This window comes from Neoarius graeffei, chromosome 2 (genome assembly GCF_027579695.1).
Source record: "Neoarius graeffei isolate fNeoGra1 chromosome 2, fNeoGra1.pri, whole genome shotgun sequence".
NCBI classification, from domain to species: domain Eukaryota; kingdom Metazoa; phylum Chordata; class Actinopteri; order Siluriformes; family Ariidae; genus Neoarius; species Neoarius graeffei.
Window position 1 is genome coordinate 52,879,835 of NC_083570.1, and position 21,643 is coordinate 52,901,477.

At 41.2% G+C, this 21,643-nt stretch overlaps 1 protein-coding gene across 12 annotated transcripts in view; it reads left to right on the plus strand.

The window, feature by feature from the left end:
- LOC132881671 (AP-3 complex subunit beta-2) overlaps window positions 1-21,643 on the plus strand; it is a 136,398-nt gene that overhangs the window by 108,269 nt on the left and 6,486 nt on the right. For all 12 annotated transcript variants that reach the window (XM_060914401.1, XM_060914406.1, XM_060914402.1 and 9 more), the window contains 5 exons: window positions 4,249-4,339; window positions 4,504-4,613; window positions 4,700-4,928; window positions 14,534-14,618; window positions 14,877-14,974. In XM_060914401.1, coding sequence (XP_060770384.1) covers window positions 4,249-4,339; window positions 4,504-4,613; window positions 4,700-4,928; window positions 14,534-14,618; window positions 14,877-14,974 — 613 coding nt within the window. The remainder of the gene's footprint in view (window positions 1-4,248; window positions 4,340-4,503; window positions 4,614-4,699; window positions 4,929-14,533; window positions 14,619-14,876; window positions 14,975-21,643) is intronic.

Sequence of the window (21,643 nt, forward strand, 5' to 3'; positions counted from 1 at the left end):
CTTCCATAATGAAATATGCTCTTATCTGAATTGAGACGAGCTGCTCCGTACCTCTCCGAGCTTTGCGCGACCTCCCAGTCAGTCAGACGCAGTCAGACGCGCTGTCACTCCTGTTAGCAATGTAGCTAGGCTCAGCATGGCCAATGGTATTTTTTGGGGCTGTAGTTAGATGCGACCAAACTCTTCCACGTTTTTCCTGTTTACATAGGTTTATATGACCAGTGACATGAAACAAGTTCAGTTACACAAATTGAAACGTAGCGATTTTCTATGCTATGGAAAGTCCGCACTATAATGACAGGCGTACTAACACCTTCTGCGCGCTTCGACAGCGCATTGATATCTGAGCTCCGTATCAATGCGCTGCCGAAGCACGCAGAAGGTGTTAGTATGCCTGTCATTATAGTGAGGACTTTCCATAGCGCAGAAAATCGCTACGTTTCAATTTGTGTAACTGAACTTGTTTCATATCACTGGTCATATAAACCTATGTAAACAGGAAAAACGCGGAAGAGTTTGGTCGCATCTAACTACAGCCCCAAAAAATACCATTGGCCATGCTGAGCCTAGCTACATTGCTAACAGGAGTGACAGCGCGTCTGACTGCGTCTGACTGACTGGGAGGCCGCGCAAAGCTCGGAGAGGTACGGAGCAGCTCGTCTCAATTCAGATAAGAGCATATTTCATTATGGAAGTACGGTGGACTGTTCCTTTAAGGGGTTGGGTTTGCACCACACATGGCATTTCCCATGATGGCCAAAATGTTAAATTTTTGTCTCATTTGACCAGAGAATCTTCTTCCATGTGTTTGGGGAGTCTGCCACATGCTGCTGGGCAAACTATAAACATGTTTTCTTCAGCAATGGCTTTTTTTCTGGCCACTCTTCCATAAAGCCCCGTTCTGTGGGGTGTACAGCTTAAAGTGGTCCTATGGACAGATATTCCCATCGCCACTGTGGATCTTTGCAGCTCCCTCAGCGTTATCTTTGGTGTCTTTGTTGCATCTCTGATTAATGCCCTCCTTGCCCGGTCTGTGAGTTTTGGTGGGCGGCCTTCTCTTGTCAGGTTTGTAGTGGTGCCATATTCTTTCCATTTTGCTATAATGGATTTAATGGTGCTCCCTGGGATATTCAAAGTTTGGGATATTTTTTATAACCCAACCCTGATCTATACTTTTCCACAACTTTGTCTCTGACCTGTTTGGAGGCTCCTTGGTTCTCATGTTGCTTGCTTAGTAGTGTTGCAGAGTCTGGGTCCTTCCAGAACAGGCTGATTTATACAGACATCATGTGACAGATCATGTAATGCTTTGATTGCACACAGGTGGATCTTAATCAACTAATTATGTGATTTATGAAGTGAATTGGTTGGACCAGCTCTTATTTAGGAGTTTCACATGAAAGGGGGTGAATACCTCTGCACACTCCAGATTTCTGTATTTTGTTTTTTTTTTCCATCTTAATTATTGTTTGTGTCACAATAAAACAACAGTTTGCACCTTTCAAGTGGTAGGCATGTTGTGTAAATCAAATGGTGCTATCCCCCAAAAATCCATTTTAATTCCAGCTTGTAATGTGACGAACACCAAGGGGGATGAATACTTTTGCAAGGCACTGTATGTTGTGTTTATCTTCTTTTTTTTTTTACACTTTCTTTTTTAATCATTAATCATTTCGGTGTTTGTGATACTGAAAATGTGTCAGAAAACAGAATCCAGGGACACATGTCTGCCCGGGGGCATTTTGAGTTATTGACAGATTCAGAAAGTACAGTTTCTAAGCTTTCCAATGATGCCTTCCATGTGGAGATCTGACAATATTTGAAGAATGTGTGGCCTTTTGAAAGTGTATACTTCTTAAAACAGGAAAGGGAGAAAATCGCCCTCAAAGTTTTCCATCTCAGCTACTCTGGGTGTAGGGCGGGCACATAATGGTGCTCATCTGCATGACATTAAGGAAAGCTCTACCCCCTACGAGCTAGCACAATACTACTTTCATGTAAACAAACGCTACGTTCACACTGCAAGGCTTAATGCTCAATTCCGATTTTTTTGTGAAATCCGATTTTTTTGTGAGGTTGTTCACATTAACAAATATATGCGACTTGTATGTGATCCTCAGTATGAACGAAAAGCGACCTAAAAGTGTTCCGCATGCGCATTGCAGGATACGACGACGTCACACGCAGTGAGCATGGCCAGTGTTTACGGAAGTAAAACTGCCCGGTTGCGGTATGACCCATCCAATCTAGCTTGAATAGCTGCATCCCCCCAAATGGAAATCAGCTCCCTAACCTCTGCGTCCTTCCATTGAGAAGATTCAGAACCCTCACAGCCCGAAGCGTCTCTCGCATTGATGTCATGCGCAGGGGCGCAGATACGTTTTTTGAACTGGGAGGGACAAAAAACTGGGGGGGGGGCAAAGCTGCCAGCAAACCAACCCCAACCCCGATATGCCTGTCAAACTTGTTGTTAATAACCATAGCAACCAAGCTTGAGCTCGCAACCTGTGCAGTCTGCGCAGCTCAACCAACCGAATATCAGTCTTTGTTTTATGTGAGTTGTTGCAACTATGTATACACTGCCGTGCACCTCAATAAACCAAATGGTAATTAGTCTTTTGATTTTTCCGTGAGGTTTGCCTTATACAAAGAAAGACAGCATAGACGTTTTTTCCTCCCTATAAGTGGGGGGGGGACCGAACGAGGTGAATTTATATCTGGGTGGGACGAGTCCCACCCTCTATCTGCGCCCGTGATTATGCGCCATGTTGTTGTAACTTTTTTTGAGAGACCCGCTGCCTACTTCAGCGCAGAATAGTGACGTTTGTGGCTTGTTGATGACGTGTAAGTCGGATGAATGCGACCTGGCGGTTCAGACTGAAGTCGCATATGAAAAGAGCGGATAGGAATCGGAATTAGGACCACATATCCAAACGGCCTGGGTCGGATTTGAAAAAATCGGATCTGTGTTGTTCATATTGTCAATAAAAGATCGGATACAGGTCACATATGGGCGAAAAGATCGGATTTGAGTCACTTCAGCCTGCAGTGTGAACGTAGCCAAAGATCACCACGTCAATTTTCCTTCCATGCAAAGTATGCCCAAAACAATTATGAGGTACAAAAATAAGTCCTAAAGTATACTTTAACGTTTTGTGGTTGAAAAATTACTCACACCGTAAGAAAGAAAAATAGCACGATGATAACACAACTAACACAACACTAGTTTCATGTAAAGCCTCGGTCACAACCGGCCGTATGTGCTCCTACGGCCGGTCTACATGCAAAAAACGCAAGAAACGCATGGAGGGCGCGTGTGAAACGCACGAGAGCGCGCGTGTGGTGTGCTGATTTTCGAGCCGCAGACCGGCCGCAGAGGTTCTTTCTCATGTCAAACAAACTCTACAGGCGCTTACGTTTTTTTTCAGGTTGCAAGACAAACTTACGGCCAACGCGCGTCTTTCTCCATGAACAAAAAAAAAAACCGCAGCGATTTGGGAAACGCCAAAAATCACACAGCCAAAAAATCGTACGTCCGGTTGTGACCTAGGCTTAACCAAACCACAACACACTCCGTTACATGCAAAAATAACCACACAGCCTTAGATTAATAAACTTACCCCATCAGAAAGAGAAACGGCGCCTTGCACACACCAATGCCTCCGATGGAATGTAATCCTAGAACGGTCCATGTATCATCCGATCATTCAAGTATTCCATTCAATCTGGAAAACGAGGTTGCGGTTTTTTTTGCTAGAAATGGTTATCTCCGATGTAAATACCGTGTGTCTGTTTGCTTCGCGGTGTTTCACCTCCTCTGCGCTCTGTTTAACTTGCTCATTCCATAGTGAAATTACATGCCTCTATGCAGGTTAAGTAGCCATGCGTTCAGCTCGCATCATACAGCTGATTCGCGAAAAAAAAAAAAAAAAGACTTAAATCATCATGTGAATGGCCCATATGGTAATTTACCCATACCCCCCAGCAGGCTACAGTCCTGACAAAAACGAGACAATTTGCAACAAAAAATGTATGCTTTTCCAACAAAACAATCTATTATCTGAAATACTGATTGCATTCTTCAAGATCTCAACTTGCACATGATGGAAAAAAACAAAAATCACAAATTTCGAAAAAAAATGCTTCTTTTGCGATTATCTCGGATTCGTTTCGGCCGACACGTCCCTGGATTCGGTGAGGGGTCACAAATGCAGAACATGACAGATATTTTGTGGATTTTTCTCACAGACTTCTGCATCAAAACCACCACCTCCAAAGCAGACCAGAAAAGAGAGCAAGAAAGAGTCCAAGGAGATGTCTCTGCTAGACCTGGATGACTGTAAGTAGGATCTGTTATCTTCTTTGGAAGGTTGTTGAATTGTCTCATACCATTCATTCTTTTACTTGACTAATACTACATGATCTGACCACTTGTATGTTTAGCCTTGTGGGCACAAAGGGAGACTTTTACCGCCATTAATAGTCTCTTCTTCTTTGCCTCAGTTGATCCCACCCCCTCACCTCAGGTGACCCCGGTCAACAACTTCCTGTCCAGTAGCCTGGTGGCAGATCTAGAGGGGTTGTCACTGACTGACACTGTACTCGCCCCCACTGTGAGTTACATGCTCTACTGTCTCACGTTCCATAATGATTCCCTCTACGTGAAACTTTGTTCGTTTGATCCCTGCTGTGTTTTCAGACCATCGCCCCATCAGGCTCGATGAGGATGTATGAGTTATTGCACCGGATCACAGGAGAGGGTCTGGGGGTTGAGTACTGCTTCAGCAGGCAGCCGTTCAGCCCTGATCCTAACATGGTGGCTGTGCAGATCCAGTTCACCAACAACACCAGTTCAGAGACCAAGAACCTACACATCGAAGAGCCCAAACTGCAGTCCGGTATGAGGATCAAGGAGTTCAACGAAATCGGTCAGTCAAAAAAGATTTCAGATGAATTTGCAAATTTTAAATATTACTTTGATTTTAAAGATTATTTTGCAGGAATTACTTATATCCTAATGCAGTGCTCAAAAACTAAAGGCAACTCATGGGCATGTATAGTAATTACTTCACTCACTCACTCATTCACCCACTCAGATTTACTTACACCCACTCACTCATTCACTCACACTCATTTACTCACTTATTCACCCACTCAGATTTACTCACACCCACTCATTCACCCACTCACTCACACACATTCATTCATCCAATTACTTATTCACTCATACTCATTCACCCACTCAGATTTACTCTCACCTGCTCACACTCATTCACTCACTCAGTCACCCGCTCAGATTTACTCACACCCACTCACACACTCACTCACACTCATTCATTCACCCACTCAGATTTACTCACACCCACCCACTCACTCACCCACCCACCCACTCACTCACAGTCATTCACTCACTCACCCACTCAGATTTACTCACACCCACTCACTCATTCACCCACTCACTCACACACACTCATTCACCCACTCAGATTTACTCACACCCACTCACTCATTCACTTACACTAACTCACACCCATTCACTCACCCACTCACTCATTCACTTTCCCACTCAATCACTCACTCACACACTCATTCATCCACTCACTCATTCACTCACTCAGATTTATTCACACCAACTCACTCACTCATTTACCCACACACTCAGATTTTCTTACACCCATGCATGTACTTACTCACTCAACCATGCACTCACTCACTCACTCACTCACTCACTCACGCACTCACTCACTCACTCACTCACTCGGATGTACTCACACCCACTCATTCACCCATTCAAATTCACTCACACACTAAAATTTACTCACTCATTCACTCACACATTCATTCAATCACTCACTCACACACTCACTCATCCACTCATTCAGTCACACGCTCAAATTCACTCACTCACACAGAATTACTCAAATCCATTCAAATATTCACTTACACACTCAAGTTTATTCAATCATTCACTCACATACTCAGATTTACTCACACCCACTCAATCACTCACACACTCATTCGTTCACTCACACACACACACTTAGATTTATTCTCACCCACTCACTCACTCACTCACTCACTCACTCACTCACTCACTCAGATTTACTCACACCCACCCACCCACCCACTCACTCACACTCAAATTTACTCACATCCATGCACTCACTCATTTACTTGCACACTCAGATTCTCTCACACCCACTCACCCACTCACTCATCTACTCACTCAGCTGTAATCACGCTTGCTCACTCACTCACTCAGATTTATTGACACCCACTCACTCAGTCATATACTCCGATTTACTCACACCCAGTCACCCACTCACTCATTCACTCACACACTCAGATTTATTCACACCCACACACTCACTCGTTCAAACACGCCCTCATTCACTCACTCAGATTTATTCACACCCCCTCACTCATTTACCCACACACTCAGATTTTCTCACACCCATGCACTTACTTACTCACTCATCCATGCACTCGCTCACTCATACACTCGGATGTACTCACACCCACTCAGTCATTCATTCACTCAAATTCACTCACACACTAAAATTTACTCACTCACTCATTCACTTATACACTCATATTTACTCACACCCATGCACTTATTCACTCACACAATCACTCAAATTCACTCACACACTTATTCACACAAATTTTGTCTCGCACACTCATTTACTCACACACACTTGAATTCACTCACACACATACTTAATCTAATTCACTTACACTCATTCAATCACACACACACACGCAGGGGAACCCAAGTAGCTTTTGTGTGCATCATTTTCAAAAAAGAGGAAACTTACCTTACCACACAACAGAATCCTTAGAAAAATTGGTTCCTCAATTGTTTCTTGAATACCGAAGGGTTCTATACTACAATGGTGCTTGAAAGTTTGTGAACCCTTTAGAATTTTCTATATTTCTGCATAAATATGACCTAAAACATCATCAGATTTTTACACAAGGCCTAAAAGTAGATAAAGAGAACCCAGTTAAACAAATGAGACAAGAATATTATACTTGGTCATTTATTTATTGAGGAAAATGATCCAATATTACATATCTGTGAGTGGCAAAAGTATGTGAACCTCTAGGATTAGCAGTTAATTTGAAGGTGAAATTAGAGTCAGGTGTTTTCAATCAATGGGATGACAATCAGGTGTGAGTGGGCACCCTGTTTTATTTAAAGAACAGGGATCTATCAAAGTCTGATCTTCACAACACATGTTTGTGGAAGTGTATCATGGCATGAACAAAGAAGATTTCTGAGGACCTCAGAAAAAGTGTTGTTGATGCTCATCAGGCTGGAAAAGGTTACAAAACCATCTCTAAAGAGTTTGGACTCCACCAATCCACAGTCAGACAGATTGTGTACAAATGGAGGAAATTCAAGACCATTGTTACCCTCCCCAGGAGTGATCGACCAACAAAGATCACTCCAAGAGCAAGGCGTGTAATGCAACCCCGATTCCAAAAAAGTTGGGACAAAGTACAAATTGTAAATAAAAACGGAATGCAATGATGTGGAAGTTTCAAAATTCCATATTTTATTCAGAATAGAACATAGATGACATATCAAATGTTTAAACTGAGAAAATGTATCATTTAAAGAGAAACATTAGGTGATTTTAAATTTCATGACAACAACACATCTCAAAAAAGTTGGGACAAGGCCATGTTTACCACTGTGAGACATCCCCTTTTCTCTTTACAACAGTCTGTAAACGTCTGGGGACTGAGGAGACAAGTTGCTCAAGTTTAGGGATAGGAATGTTAACCCATTCTTGTCTAATGTAGGATTCTAGTTGCTCAACTGTCTTAGGTCTTTTTTGTCGTATCTTCCGTTTTATGATGCGCCAAATGTTTTCTATGGGTGAAAGATCTGGACTGCAGGCTGGCCAGTTCAGTACCCGGACCCTTCTTCTACGCAGCCATGATGCTGTAATTGATGCAGTATGTGGTTTGGCATTGTCATGTTGGAAAATGCAAGGTCTTCCCTGAAAGAGACGTCGTCTGGATGGGAGCATATGTTGCTCTAGAACCTGGATATACCTTTCAGCATTGATGGTGTCTTTCCAGATGTGTAAGCTGCCCATGCCACACGCACTAATGCAACCCCATACCATCAGAGATGATAACAACTTGGGTCGTCCTTCTCCTCTTTAGTCCGAATGACACGGCGTCCCTGATTTCCATAAAGAACTTCAAATTTTGATTCGTCTGACCACAGAACAGTTTTCCACTTTGCCGCAGTCCATTTTAAATGAGCCTTGGCCCAGAGAAGGCGTCTGCACTTCTGGATCATGTTTAGATATGGCTTCTTCTTTGAACTATAGAGTTTTAGCTGCAATGGCGGATGGCACGATGAATTGTGTTCACAGATAATGTTCTCTGGAAATATTCCTGAGCCCATTTTGTGATTTCCAATACAGAAGCATACCTGTATGTGATGGAGTGCCATCTAAGGGCCCGAAGATCACGGGCACCCAGTATGGTTTTCCGGCCTTGACCCTTACGCAAAGAGATTCTTCCAGATTCTCTGAATCTTTTGATGATATTATGCACTGTAGATGGTGATATGTTCAAACTCTTTGCAATTTTACACTGTCAAACTCCTTTCTGATATTGCTCCACTATTTGTCGGCGCAAAATTAGGGGGATTGGTGATCCTCTTCCCATCTTTACTTCTGAGAGCCGCTGCCACTCCAAGATGCTCTTTTTATACCCAGTCATGTTAATGACCTATTGCCAATTGACCTAATGAGTTGCAATTTGGTCCTCCAGCTGTTCCTTTTTTGTACCTTTAACTTTTCCAGCCTCCGTCCCAACTTTTTTGAGATGTGTTGCTGTCATGAAATTTCAAATGAGCCAATATTTGGCATGAAATTTCAAAATGTCTCACTTTCGACATTTGATATGTTGTGTATGTTCTATTGTGAATACAATATCAATTTTTGAGATTTGTAAATTATTGCATTCCATTTTTATTTACAATTTGTACTTTCTCATTCTCATTATCTCTAGCTGCTTTATCCTTCTACAGGGTCGCAGGCAAGCTGTAGCCTATCCCAGCTGACTACGGGTGAAAGGCGAGGTACACCCTGGACAAGTCACCAGGTCATCACAGGGCTGACACATAGACACAGACAACCATTCACACTCACATTCACACCTACGGTCAATTTAGAGTCACCAGTTAACCTAACCTGCATGTCTTTAGACTGTGGGGGAAACCGGAGCACCTGGAGGAAACCCACGCGGACACGGGGAGAACATGCAAACTCCGCACAGAAAGGCCCTCGCCAGCCACGGGGCTCGAACCCGGACCTTCTTGCTGTGAGGCGACAGCGCTAACCACTACACCACCGTGCCGCCCAATTTGTACTTTGTCCCAACTATTTTGGAATCGGGGTTGTAGTCAGCGAGGTCACAAAGGACCCCCAGGGAAACTTCTAAGCAACTGAAGGCCTCTCTCATATTGGCTAATGTTAATGTTCATGAGTCCACCATCAGGAGAACACTGAACAACAATGGTGTGCATGGCAGGGTTGCAAGGAAAAAGCCACTGCTCTCCAAAAAGAACATTGGTGGACAAGCCAGAAGGCTATTGGAAAAATGTTTTGTGGACGGATGAGATCAAAATAGAACTTTTTGGTTTAAATGAGAAGCATTATATTTGGAGAAAGAAAAACCCTGCATTCCAGCATAAGAACCTTATCCCATCTGTGAAACATGGTGGTGGTAGTGTCATGGTTTGGGCCTGTTTTGCTGCATCTGGGCCAGGACGGCTTGCCTTCATTGATGGAACAATGAATTCTGAATTATACCAGTGAATTCTAAAGGAAAATGTCAGGACATCTGTCCATGAACTGAATCTCAAGAGAAGCTGGGTCATGCAGCAAGACAACGACCCTAAGCACACAAGTCGTTCTACCAAAGAATAGTTAAAGAAGAATAAAGTTAATGTTTTAGAATGGCCAAGTCAAAGTCCTGAACTTAATCCATTTGAAATGTTGTGGAAGGACCTGAAGCAAGCAGTTCATGTGAGGAGACCCACCAACATCCCAGAGTTGAAGCTGTTCTGTATGAAGGAATGGGCTAAAATTCCTCCAAGCTGGTGTGCAGGACTGATCAACAGTTACCGGAAACGTTAGTTGCAGTTGTTGCTGCACAAGGGGGTCACACCAGATACTGAAAGCAAAGGTTCACATACTTTTGCCACTCACAGATATGCAATATTGGATCATTTTCCTCAATAAATAAATGACCAAGTATAATATTTTTGTCTCCTTTGTTTAACTGGGTTCTCTTTATCTACTTTTAGGACTTGTGTAAAAATCTGATGATGTTTTAGGTCATATTTATGCAGAAATATAGAAAATTCTAAAGGGTTCACAAACTTTCAAGCACCACTATATATGGCCCAAAGTTTGTGGACACCTGACCACCACATTCATATGTGCTTGTTGAACATCCCATTCCAGATGTGTTCCCTCTTGACTGTTATAATAAGCGCCACTCTTCTGGGAAGGCTTTCCATTAGAATTTGGAGTGTGGCTGCAGGGATTTGTGTTCATTCAGCCACAAGAGCATTAGTGAGGTCAGGTGCTGATGTCTGGTAAGGAGGTCTGGGGTGCAGTCAATGTTCCAGTTCATCCCAGAGGTGTTTGGTGTGGTTGATTTCAGGACTCTGTGCAAGACACGGGTTCTTCCACTCCAACCTTGGCAAACTGTGTCTTCATGGAAGGAAACTGTAATGCTACAGCTTACAAAGACATCCTTTGTGGTAATCGTTTGGGCAAGAACCATATATAGGTGTGATGGTCATGTGTCCATGTACTTTTGCCATTTCCTGCATCTTCCTAATTGGGCTCTTAAGCTTTTTTAAAAGCACATTATCTGACGAATGCATACAGTGCCTTGCAAAAGTATTCATCCCCCTTGGTATTTGTCCTGTTTTGTTGCATTACGAGCTGGAATTAAAATGGATTTTCGAGGATAAGCACCATTTGATTTACACAACCTACCTACCACTTTAAAGGTGCACCTTGTTTTTTTATTGTGACACAAACAAAAATTAAGATGAAAAAACAGGAATCTGGAGTGTGCATAAGTATTCACCCCCTTTTGTATGAAACTCCTAAATAAGAGCTGGTCCAAGCAATTCACTTCATAAGTCACATAATTAGTTGATTTAAGATCCGCCTGTGTATAATCAAAGTGTCACATGATCTGTCACATGATGTCTGTATAAATCAACCTGTTCTGGAAGGACCCAGATTCTGCAACACTACTAAGCAAGCAACATGAAAACCAAGAAGCCTCCAAACAGGTCAGAGACAAAGTTGTGGGGAAGTATAGATCAGGGTTGGGTTATAAAAAAATATCCCAAACTTTGAATATCCCAGGGAGCACCATTAAATCCATTATAGCAAAATGGAAAGAATATGGTACCACTACAAACCTAAGAAGAGAAGGCCGCCCACCAAAACTCACAGACCAGGCAAGGAGGACATTAATCAGAGATGCAACAAAGACACCAAAGATAACGGTGAGGGAGCTACAAAGATCCACAGTGGAGATGGGAGTATCTGTCCATCGGACCACTTTAAGCCATACACTCCCCAGAGTGGGGCTTTATGGAAGAGTGGCCAGAAAAAAGGCATTGCTTAAAAAAATCACATTTGGAGTTCGCCCAGCAGCATGTGGCAGACTCCCCAAACACATGGAAGAAGATTCTCTGGTCAAATGAGACAAAAATTTAACATTTTGGCCATCATGGGAAATGCCATGTGTGGCGCAAACCCAACACCCTGAGAACACCATTCCTAAAATGAAGCATGGTGGTGGCAGCATCATGCTGTGGGGATGTTTTTCATCTGCAGGGACAGGAAAGCTGGTCAGGACTGAAGGAAAGATGGTCAGGACTGAAGGAAAGATGGATGGCACTAAATACAGGGCAATTCTGGAGGAAAACCTGTTTGAGTCAGCCAGAGGTTTGGGACTGGAATGAAGGTTCACATTCCAGCAGGACAATGACCCTAAACATACTGCTAAAGCTACACTGGAGTGGTTTAAAGGGAAACATTTCAATGTCTTGGAATGGCCTAATCAAAGCCCAGACCTCAATCCGATTGAGAATCTGTGGCATAACTTAAAGATTGTTGTACACCAACTCAACCCATCTAACTTGAAGGAGTTGGAGCAGTTTTGCCTTGAGGAATGGGCAACAATCCCAGTGTCTAGATGTGCTAAGCTAACAGAGACATACCCCATGAGACTTGCAGTTGTAATTGTAGCAAAAGGTGGCTCTACAAAGTATTGACTTTGAGGGGTTGAATACCTATGCACACTCCAGATTTCTGTTTTTTCATCTTAATTATTGTTTGTGTCACAATAAAAAAAAACAATGTGCACCTTTAAAGTGGTAGGCATGTTGTGTAAATCAAATAGTGCTAACCCCCCAAAAATCAATTTTAATACCAGCTTGTAATGCGACAAAACAGGACAAACACCAAGGGGGATGAATACTTTTGCAAGGTACTGTATGTATTTGATTCCTGTAAATTGTGTTTCTATGAACTGAAAGGCCTGAGACTTATGGGATGAGAAATGTGCCATTACAACGTGAATTTTAATTTCGTTCAGTTTTTATTGTGTTCAATGCAAACCTCTAAATTAGCAGAATTGTGAAGATGTGCACAGGCAAAAAAAAAATTCCCACAAAAAGTAGTGCACTGTGTCTTTGTTTTTATTGTGGTATTGTTTAGGGAATCAGTTATCGAAATGAAAAGGGTTACAGTGCCTTGCAAAAGTATTCATGCCCCTTGAACTTTTTCACATTTTTCCACCTTACAACCACAAACTTAAAAGTTTTTTATTGAGATTTTATGTGATAGACCAACACAGAGTAGCACATAATTGTGAAGTGAAACGAAAATGATAAATGGTCTTCAAATTTTTAAATAAATAAAAATCTGAAAAATGTGGTGTGCATTAGTATTCAGCCCCCTGTACTCTGATACCTCTAAATACAATCCAGTGCAATCAACTGCCTTCAGAAGTCATCTAATTAGTTAATAGAGTCCTACTGTGTGTAATTTACTCTCAGCATAAATACACTTGTTCTGTGAAGGCCTCAGTGGTTTGTTAGAGAACAGTGAAGAACAAACAGCATCATGAAGACCAAAGAACTCACCAGACAGGTCAGGGATAAAGTTCTGGAGAAGTTTAAAGCAGGGTTGGGTTATAAAAAAATATCCCAAGCTCTGAACATCTCAAGAAGCACTGTTCAATCCATCATTCAAAAATGGAAAAAGTATGGCACAACTGCAAACCTACCAGGACATGGCCGTCCACCTAAACCGACAGAGCGAGCAAGGAGAGCACTGGTCAGAGAAGCAGCCAAGAGGCCCATGATCACTCTGGAGGAGCTGCAGAAATCCACAGCTCAGGTGGGAGAATCTGTGCACAGGACAACTATAAGTCGTACACTCCACAAATCTGGCCTTTTTGGAAGAGTGGCAAGAAGAAAGCCATTGTTGAAAGACAGGCATAAGAAGCCATGTAGGGGACACAGCAAACATGTGGAAGAAGGTGCTTTGGTCAGATGAGACCAAAGTTGAACTTTTTGGCCTAAATGCAAAGCGCTATGTGTGGCAGAAAACTAACACTGCTCATCACCCTGCACACACCATCCCCACTGTGAAACATGGTGGTGGCAGCATCATGCTATGGGGATGCTTTTCTTCAGCAGGGACAGGGAAGCTGGTCAGAGTTGATGGGAAGATGGATGGAGCTAAATACAGGGCAGTCCTGGAAGAAAACCTGTTGGAGGCTGCAAAAGACTTGAGACTGGGAAGGAGATTCACCTTCCAGCAAGACAATGACCCTAAACATACAGCCAGAGCTACAGTGGAATGGTTTAGATCAAAGAATATTCATGTGTTAGAATGGCCCAGTCAAAGTCCAGACCTAAATCCCATTGAGCATCTGTGGCAAGACTTGAAAATTGCTGTTCACAGACGCTCTCCATCCAATCTGGCTGAGCTTGAGCTATTTTGCAAAGAAGAATGGGCAAAAATTTCAGTGTCTAGATGTGCAAAGCTGGTAGAGACATACCACAAAAGACTTGCAGCTGTAATTGCAGAAAAGGTGGCTCTACAAAGTATTGACGCAGGGGGGCTGAATACTAATGCACATCACATTTTTCAGATTTTTATTTGTTTAAAATTTTGAAGACCATTTATCATTTTCGTTTCACTTCACAATTATGTGCTACTCTGTGTTGGTCTATCACATAAAATCTCAATAAAAAACTTTTAAGTTCGTGGTTGTAAGGTGGAAAAATGTGAAAAAGTTCAAGGGGTATGAATACTTTTGCAAGGCACTGTAAATGCAAATGATACCATCACTCTGCATTCCACTCTGCATTGTTTTGTCTGTAAAATATGTTTGCCATGATTAGAGTCATATATTCTTATGTGTCTCATGATGTTCTGTCTGTTTCCTTTCTCAGAGGTTTTACCTGCAGGTGAATCCATTACTGTTGTAATGGGCATTGACTTCTGCGACTCCACACAAACAGCCAACTTCCAGCTTTGGTGAGAAACAAACATTCAGTTGAACTGAATCTCTGTTAGTATTGGCCCACTATTCAAATCCCAGCTTCTCCCCTGACGACACCACTGAACACAGCGAAAGTCCTGCGTTATAAAAATTGATGATACTCAGTTCTCCTGAATGATTACTACTTCTACATTCATGTCTAAGAAACAGCACAGATTACATGACTGAGATTATTTATTTATTTATTCATTCATTCATCCATCTTGCCTGCTTCTTTTTGTTGCCTTTATCAGCACTCACACTCGGAAGTTCTTTGTGTCGATCCAGCCACCAGTCGGAGAACTGATGACGCCTGCTTTTCTGACAGAGAATGAGTTTAAGAAAGAGCAAGGTGAGATGATCAGATGTTCCTCTGACTCTAATGTGCACTAGTTCTCCTCATCTGAAGCACTCTGGTTTATTAGAAACATTTACAATGATAAATGGGATGTTTTACATATATATAATATATATGTATTTGTGTGTGTGTGTGTGTGTGTGTGTATATATATATATATATATATATATATATATATATATATATATATATATATACACGAGTGATTCCACGCTTATGGGTACTGAAATGGGGACATTAACTTATTTTTAAAAATTCACCTAAAACCATTTCTTTTTTACCATCAGGTCACAAAACATGTAATCTTTAATGAATGATATGTTAAAAGGTAACTTTAATTTTCTGAGATGTAATAAAAACATATTTATATGCCAAAGTCAAGCCTAAGAGTTCCAAAATGATGTCTGTTACATTACTTCTGTTACGATTGTCCATCTCGCGTCTGTTACAAATTAATTACAATCTAGCTATATACCATGTTAATCTTATTGAAAGAATGTGTATGTTTATTCTACTACACATGTTTATTAATTATATTTGCTAAAACATCACCTTCCGATGTTTCAAAAAGTAATTCTACATTGTTAAAATTGAGAATATATATGTCCACAACACTTCTTCTGTTACGTTCTGACTTTGGCATATAAATATGTTTTTATTACATCTCAGAAAATTAAAGTTATCTTTTAACATATCATTCATTAAAGATTACATGTTTTGTGACCTGATGGTAAAAAAAGAAATGGTTTTAGGTGAATTTTTAAAAATAAGTTCATGTCCCCATTTCAGTACCCATAAGCGTGGAATCACTCATATATATATATATATATATATATATATATATATATATATATATATATATTTTACACACACACAGTGGTGCTTGAAAGTTTGTGAACCCTTTAGAATTTTCTATATTTCTGCATAAATATGACCTAAAACATCCTCAGATTTTCACACAAGTCCTAAAAGTAGATAAAGAGAACCTAGTTAAACAAATGAGACAAAAATATGATACTTGGTCATTTATTTATTGAGGAAAATGATCCAATATTACATATCTCTGAGTGGCAAAAGTATGTGAACCTCTAGGATAAGCAGTTAATTTGAAGGTGAAATTAGTCAGGTGTTTTCAATCAGTGGGATGACAATCAGGTGTGAGTGGACGCCCTGTTTTATTTAAAGAACAGGGATCTATCAAAGTCTGATCTTCACAACACATGTTTGTGGAAGTGTATCATGGCACGAACAAAGAAGATTTCTGAGGACCTCAGAAAAAGTGTTGTTGATGCTCATCAGGCTGGAAAAGGTTACAAAACCATCTCTAAAGAGTTTGGACTCCACCAATCCACAGTCAAACAGATTGTGTACAAATGGAGGAAATTCAAGACCACTGTTACCCTCCCCAGGAGTGGTCGACCAACAAAGATCACGCCAAGAGCAAGGCATGTAATAGTCAGCGAGGTCACAAAGGACCCCAGGGTAACTTCTAAGCAACTGAAGGCCTCTCTCGCATTGGCTAATGTTAATGTTCATCAGTCCACCATCAGGAGAACACTGAACAACAATGGTGTGCATGGCAGGGTTGCAAGGAAAAAGCCACTGCTCTCCAAAAAGAACATTGCTGCTCGTCTGCAGTTTGCTAAAGATCACGTGGACAAGCCAGAAGGCTATTGGAAAAATGTTTTGTGGACAGATGAGACCAAAATAGAACATTTTGGTTTAAATGAGAAGCATTATGTTTGGAGAAAGGAAAACACTGCATTCCAGCATAAGAACCTTATCCCATCTGTGAAACATGGTGGTGGTAGTATCATGGTTTGGGCCTGTTTTGCTGCATCTGGGCCAGGACGGCTTGCCATCATTGATGAAACAGTGAATTCTGAATTATCCCAGCGAATTCTAAAGGAAAATGTCAGGACATCTGTCCATGAACTGAATCTTAAGAGAAGGTGGGTCATGCAGCAAGACAACGACCCTAAGCACACAAGTCATTCTACCAAAGAATGGTTAAAGAAGAATAAAGTTAATGTTTTGGAATGGCCAAGTCAAAGTCCTGACCTTAATCCAATCGAAATGTTGTGGAAGGACCTGAAGCGAGCAGTTCATGTGAGGAAACCCACCAACATCCCAGAGTTGAAGCTGTTCTGTACAGAGGAATGGGCTAAAATTCCTCCAAGCCGGTGTGCAGGACTGATCAACAGTTACCAGAAACGTTTAGTTGCAGTTATTGCTGCAGAAGGGGGTCACACCAGATACTGAAAGCAAAGGTTTTTTAGCAATACTTTTGCCATTCACAGATATGTAATATTGGATCATTTTCCTCAATAAATACATTACCAAGTATCATATTTTTGTCTCATTTGTTTAACTGGGTTCTCTTTATCTACTTTTAGGACTTGTGTGAAAATCTGATGATGTTTTAGGTCATATTTATGCAGAAATATAGAAAATTCTTAAGGGTTCACAAACTTTCAAGCACCATTCAACTTTCCTTACACTAAGACTCCATATTATCAGTCTAGTCTCTGCTACCATTACTGAATATAACAGATGTACTGTATAATATTTAACATAGGGCATATTAGCACTCATTCGGTCACAGGGTGTAACCGCTAACCAATAAGCAACACTGGATCTCTGAACCAGCTCCAAGTACTGAATGTTTCTCTGTCATATTTTTTCATTTCTCCATCTGTGTGGGTTCATTTTTGTTGCTGTCCTTTAGAGACATTATTACATGGTAAGTTCCTCTAAAGGCCTGGTTTCTTTACGCTGATAGTTTGCCATCTGCCTCAACCCGAGTCCTGCCCATCCCAGTACACACACTGTCTGTACCTCTGCTTTTAGCCATGTTGTCAAATTCTATGTATGTCTTTGCAGTACTAACCACGACTAATTTTTTCTCATGTAATATATCAGACGAACATTCAACTGCATCTCACCAGTACATCACAAAGCCAATTATCCCACAAAAAAAGTTTCACGAATCCATCAGGCAGCAAAAATATCACAAATTATATAAGCATAATATATAAGCATAATCAAAAATAGAACTTACACACACAACTTTATTTGTTTGATTTTAACGCATGTCAGACAGATGCAGAATCAGTCATAATCTACTGTTTGGTCTGTTGTCTGCTTTATAGTGGCTGGACCCCAAAACCAGACCCTCTATCGCATTCATAGTGCAATTTATTATACAAGCTGTTTCACAATCATGCTTGTCTTTTTGAATAACACCAACTAACTCCTGCAACTAGATCCAGTATACAGTATACATGCTGGATTTCTTATATCTTATTTTACAGGTACACACCAGCCCTACTTCCAGCAGTAATGTCTCTGATAAGTTCTTTTATTCTAAATACAGATGTGATGATAGGAAATCGCACGTGCTGATTGGTTGAAAGATTCAGACAATTTCTCGATAATCACCTCCAGTGATTCAGCAAAACGGTGGCCAGTTGCTCTGTCACCGTAAATGAGGAAGAATTATAAATTATGAAAGAAAATGCTGTTCCTAAAAGCACCAAAGATGCTATGAAGTTTGGTCTAAAACTATTCAAAGGTAAGGTGGAATTGTGATTTATTTTATCAATTTCAAAACAAATTATTTTATGTGACTTGGCATAGACAAGTGACACAAGTCTGTGCACACCTTTATTACACTTGCATACTGAGTTTGAAGTTTGAAATATATGATTTTTTTAAAAATAATCACCGGTGTACAGTGGTGCTTGAAAGTTTGTGAACCCTTTAGAATTTTCTATATTTCTGCATAAATATGACCTAAAACAACATCAGATTTTCACACAAGTCCTAAAAGTAGATAAAGAGAACCCAGTTAAACAAATGAGACAAAAATATTATACTTGGTCATTTATTTATTGAGGAAAAGGATCCAATATTACATATCTCTGAGTGGCAAAAGTATGTGAACCTTTGCTTTCAGTATCTGGTGTGACCCCCTTGTGCAGCAATAACTGCAACTAAACGTTGCAACTAAACGTTTAGGACTTGTGTGAAAATCTGATGTTTTAGGTCATATTTATGCAGAAATATAGAAAATTCTAAAGGGTTCACAAACTTTCAAGCACCACTGTATTTATACAAAACAGTTATCTACCTCAGGCTCAGACAGTGAAGATCGGTGAATAATAACCTGGACTTCGTTTAGATTATTATTCACCGATATTCACTTCACCTTTGGCGAATAATTGCTAAATAAATATGCTTGTAAGAGTCAAATGCGGGCTTAGTTTTGACCTTGTGGTCATTTCATTTAATTCTACTTTAATTATTCTGCTTAGATTTTACTGGTTAAACTCAGAATTGCATTTTTTTAGCCCTAACTAGGTTTTATTTTGGGATGTATACTTTTTCCTTCACAACAGAAAGATACTTAAGTGGAAGTTCCATTTTTTTTTTTTTGTAAACTAAGTGCCTCCCACAGGATCTTTTGTCCGCCAAAAATGTCCTCTTCAGAAAAAAACTCACCTTATGATGAGGTTGTAGCTGATTTTTTAAAGAAAATATTTGTCTCTTTTGAAGCAGAATACTCTGTTGTTGCACAGGGAAAAAACAGGACTTGAAACAGATGTGAGACACATGTGCAGCAGAGCTTCCCATGTGGTTGAAATGCGTGTCTGCCAAAAAGTGTCCTCTCTGGAAAACCACAAGGATCGTCACCACTCCAGTTGTTACAGTTACCACCATATACAAACATTGCTGCACAGTACTTGAAAACTTGCGTACAATTCAACAGTTTTTCACTTTGTATCCCTGACTCTTATGGACTACTAGAAAGTGGGTAAATTTTATGCCACACTCACAACCCGCCATAAGTGTTTTGGACACGCACGGGTCGCAGGGTTTGGTAGCTCGCAGCCATGTCGCAGGGTCGCGATGAACCCGGGGGAAAGTTTGGGGGAGGAGTACTGGCAAAGTACTTGTCAAGTACAGGTTGCATGCCTGACTTCGAGGTGTGGGAAAAATTGCGCCGTTAGCCCATGGAAAGCGTATGTCTGATGCATGTGATCAGTGCGTGTTCAGTGAGTGTGGAGTACATGTGACTTGCATTTTACCAGTTTCCTGCTCTAGGAGTATGGGCTGCACTTGTGAAGCATGTGTGATGCACATGATTAGCATGTGACAATCACTCATGACTTGCGTGTGATGCAAGCCAGGAGTGGGTATAAAACCAGCATGTCTGCAGCATTCTGCATCTGTCTTTCAGCTGAAGAACAATATCGCTTTGTGCTGCTCCTCAGCTTCTATCATCTGCCTATAAGGGTCCAACTCCCTCAGTCATTGCGGCGGTATGGCGACAGCCATCTTCTTCCCTTCTACAATGCTACACATTTACATGATCGGTTCCTTGGTTCCTCCACCATATATACAGTGGGCCAAAAAAGTATTTAGTCAGTCACCAATTGTGCAAGTTCTCCCACTTAAAAAGATGAGAGAGGCCTGTAATTTTCATCATAGGTATACCTCAACTATGAGAGACAAAATGAGGAAAAAAAATCCAGAAAATCACATTGTCTGATTTTTAAAGAATTTATTTGCAAATTATGGTGGAAAATAAGTATTTGGTCAATAACAAAAGTTCATCTCAATACTTTGTTATATACCCTTTGTTGGCAATGACGGAGATCAAACGTTTTCTGTAAGTCTTCACAAGGTTTTCACACACTGTTGCTGGTATTTTGGCCCATTCCTCCATGCAGATCTCCTCTAGAGCAGTGATGTACTGGGCAACACGGACTTTCAACTCCCTCCAAAGATTTTCTATGGGGTTGAGATCTGGAGACTGGCTAGGCCACTCCAGGACCTTGAAATGCTTCTTACGAAGCCACTCCTTCGTTGCCCGGGCGGTGTGTTTGGGATCATTGTCATGCTGAAAGACCCAGCCACGTTTCATCTTCAATGCCCTTGCTGATGGAAGGAGGTTTTCACTCAAAATCTCACGATACATAGCCCCATTCATTCTTGCCTTTACACGGATCAGTCGTCCTGGTCCCTTTGCAGAAAAACAGCCCCAAAGCATGATGTTTCCACCCCCATGCTTCACAGTAGGTATAGTGTTCTTTGGATGCAACTCAGCATTCTTTCTCCTCCAAACACGACAAGTTGAGTTTTTACCAAAAAGTTCTGTTTTGGTTTCATCTGACCATATGACATTCTCCCAATCCTCTTCTGGATCATCCAAATGCTCTCTAGCAAACTTCAGACAGGCCTGGACATGTACTGGCTTAAGCAGGGGGACACGTCTGGCACTGCAGGATTTGAGTCTTTGGCGGCGTAGTGTGTTACTGATGGTAGTCTTTGTTACTTTGGTCCCAGCTCTCTGCAGGTCATTCACTAGGTCCCCCCGTGTGGTTCTGGGATTTTTGCTCACCGTTCTTGTGATTATTTTGACCCCCACGGGGTGAGATCTTGCGTGGAGCCCCAGATCGAGGGAGATTATCAGTGGTCTTGTATGTCTTCCATTTTCTAATAATTGCTCCCACAGTTGATTTCTTCACACCAAGCTGCTTACCTATTGCAGATTCAGTCTTCCCAGCCTGGTGCAGGTCTACAATTTTGTTTCTGGTGTCCTTTGACAGCTCTTTGGTCTTGGCCATAGTGGAGTTTGGAATGTGACTGTTTGAGGTT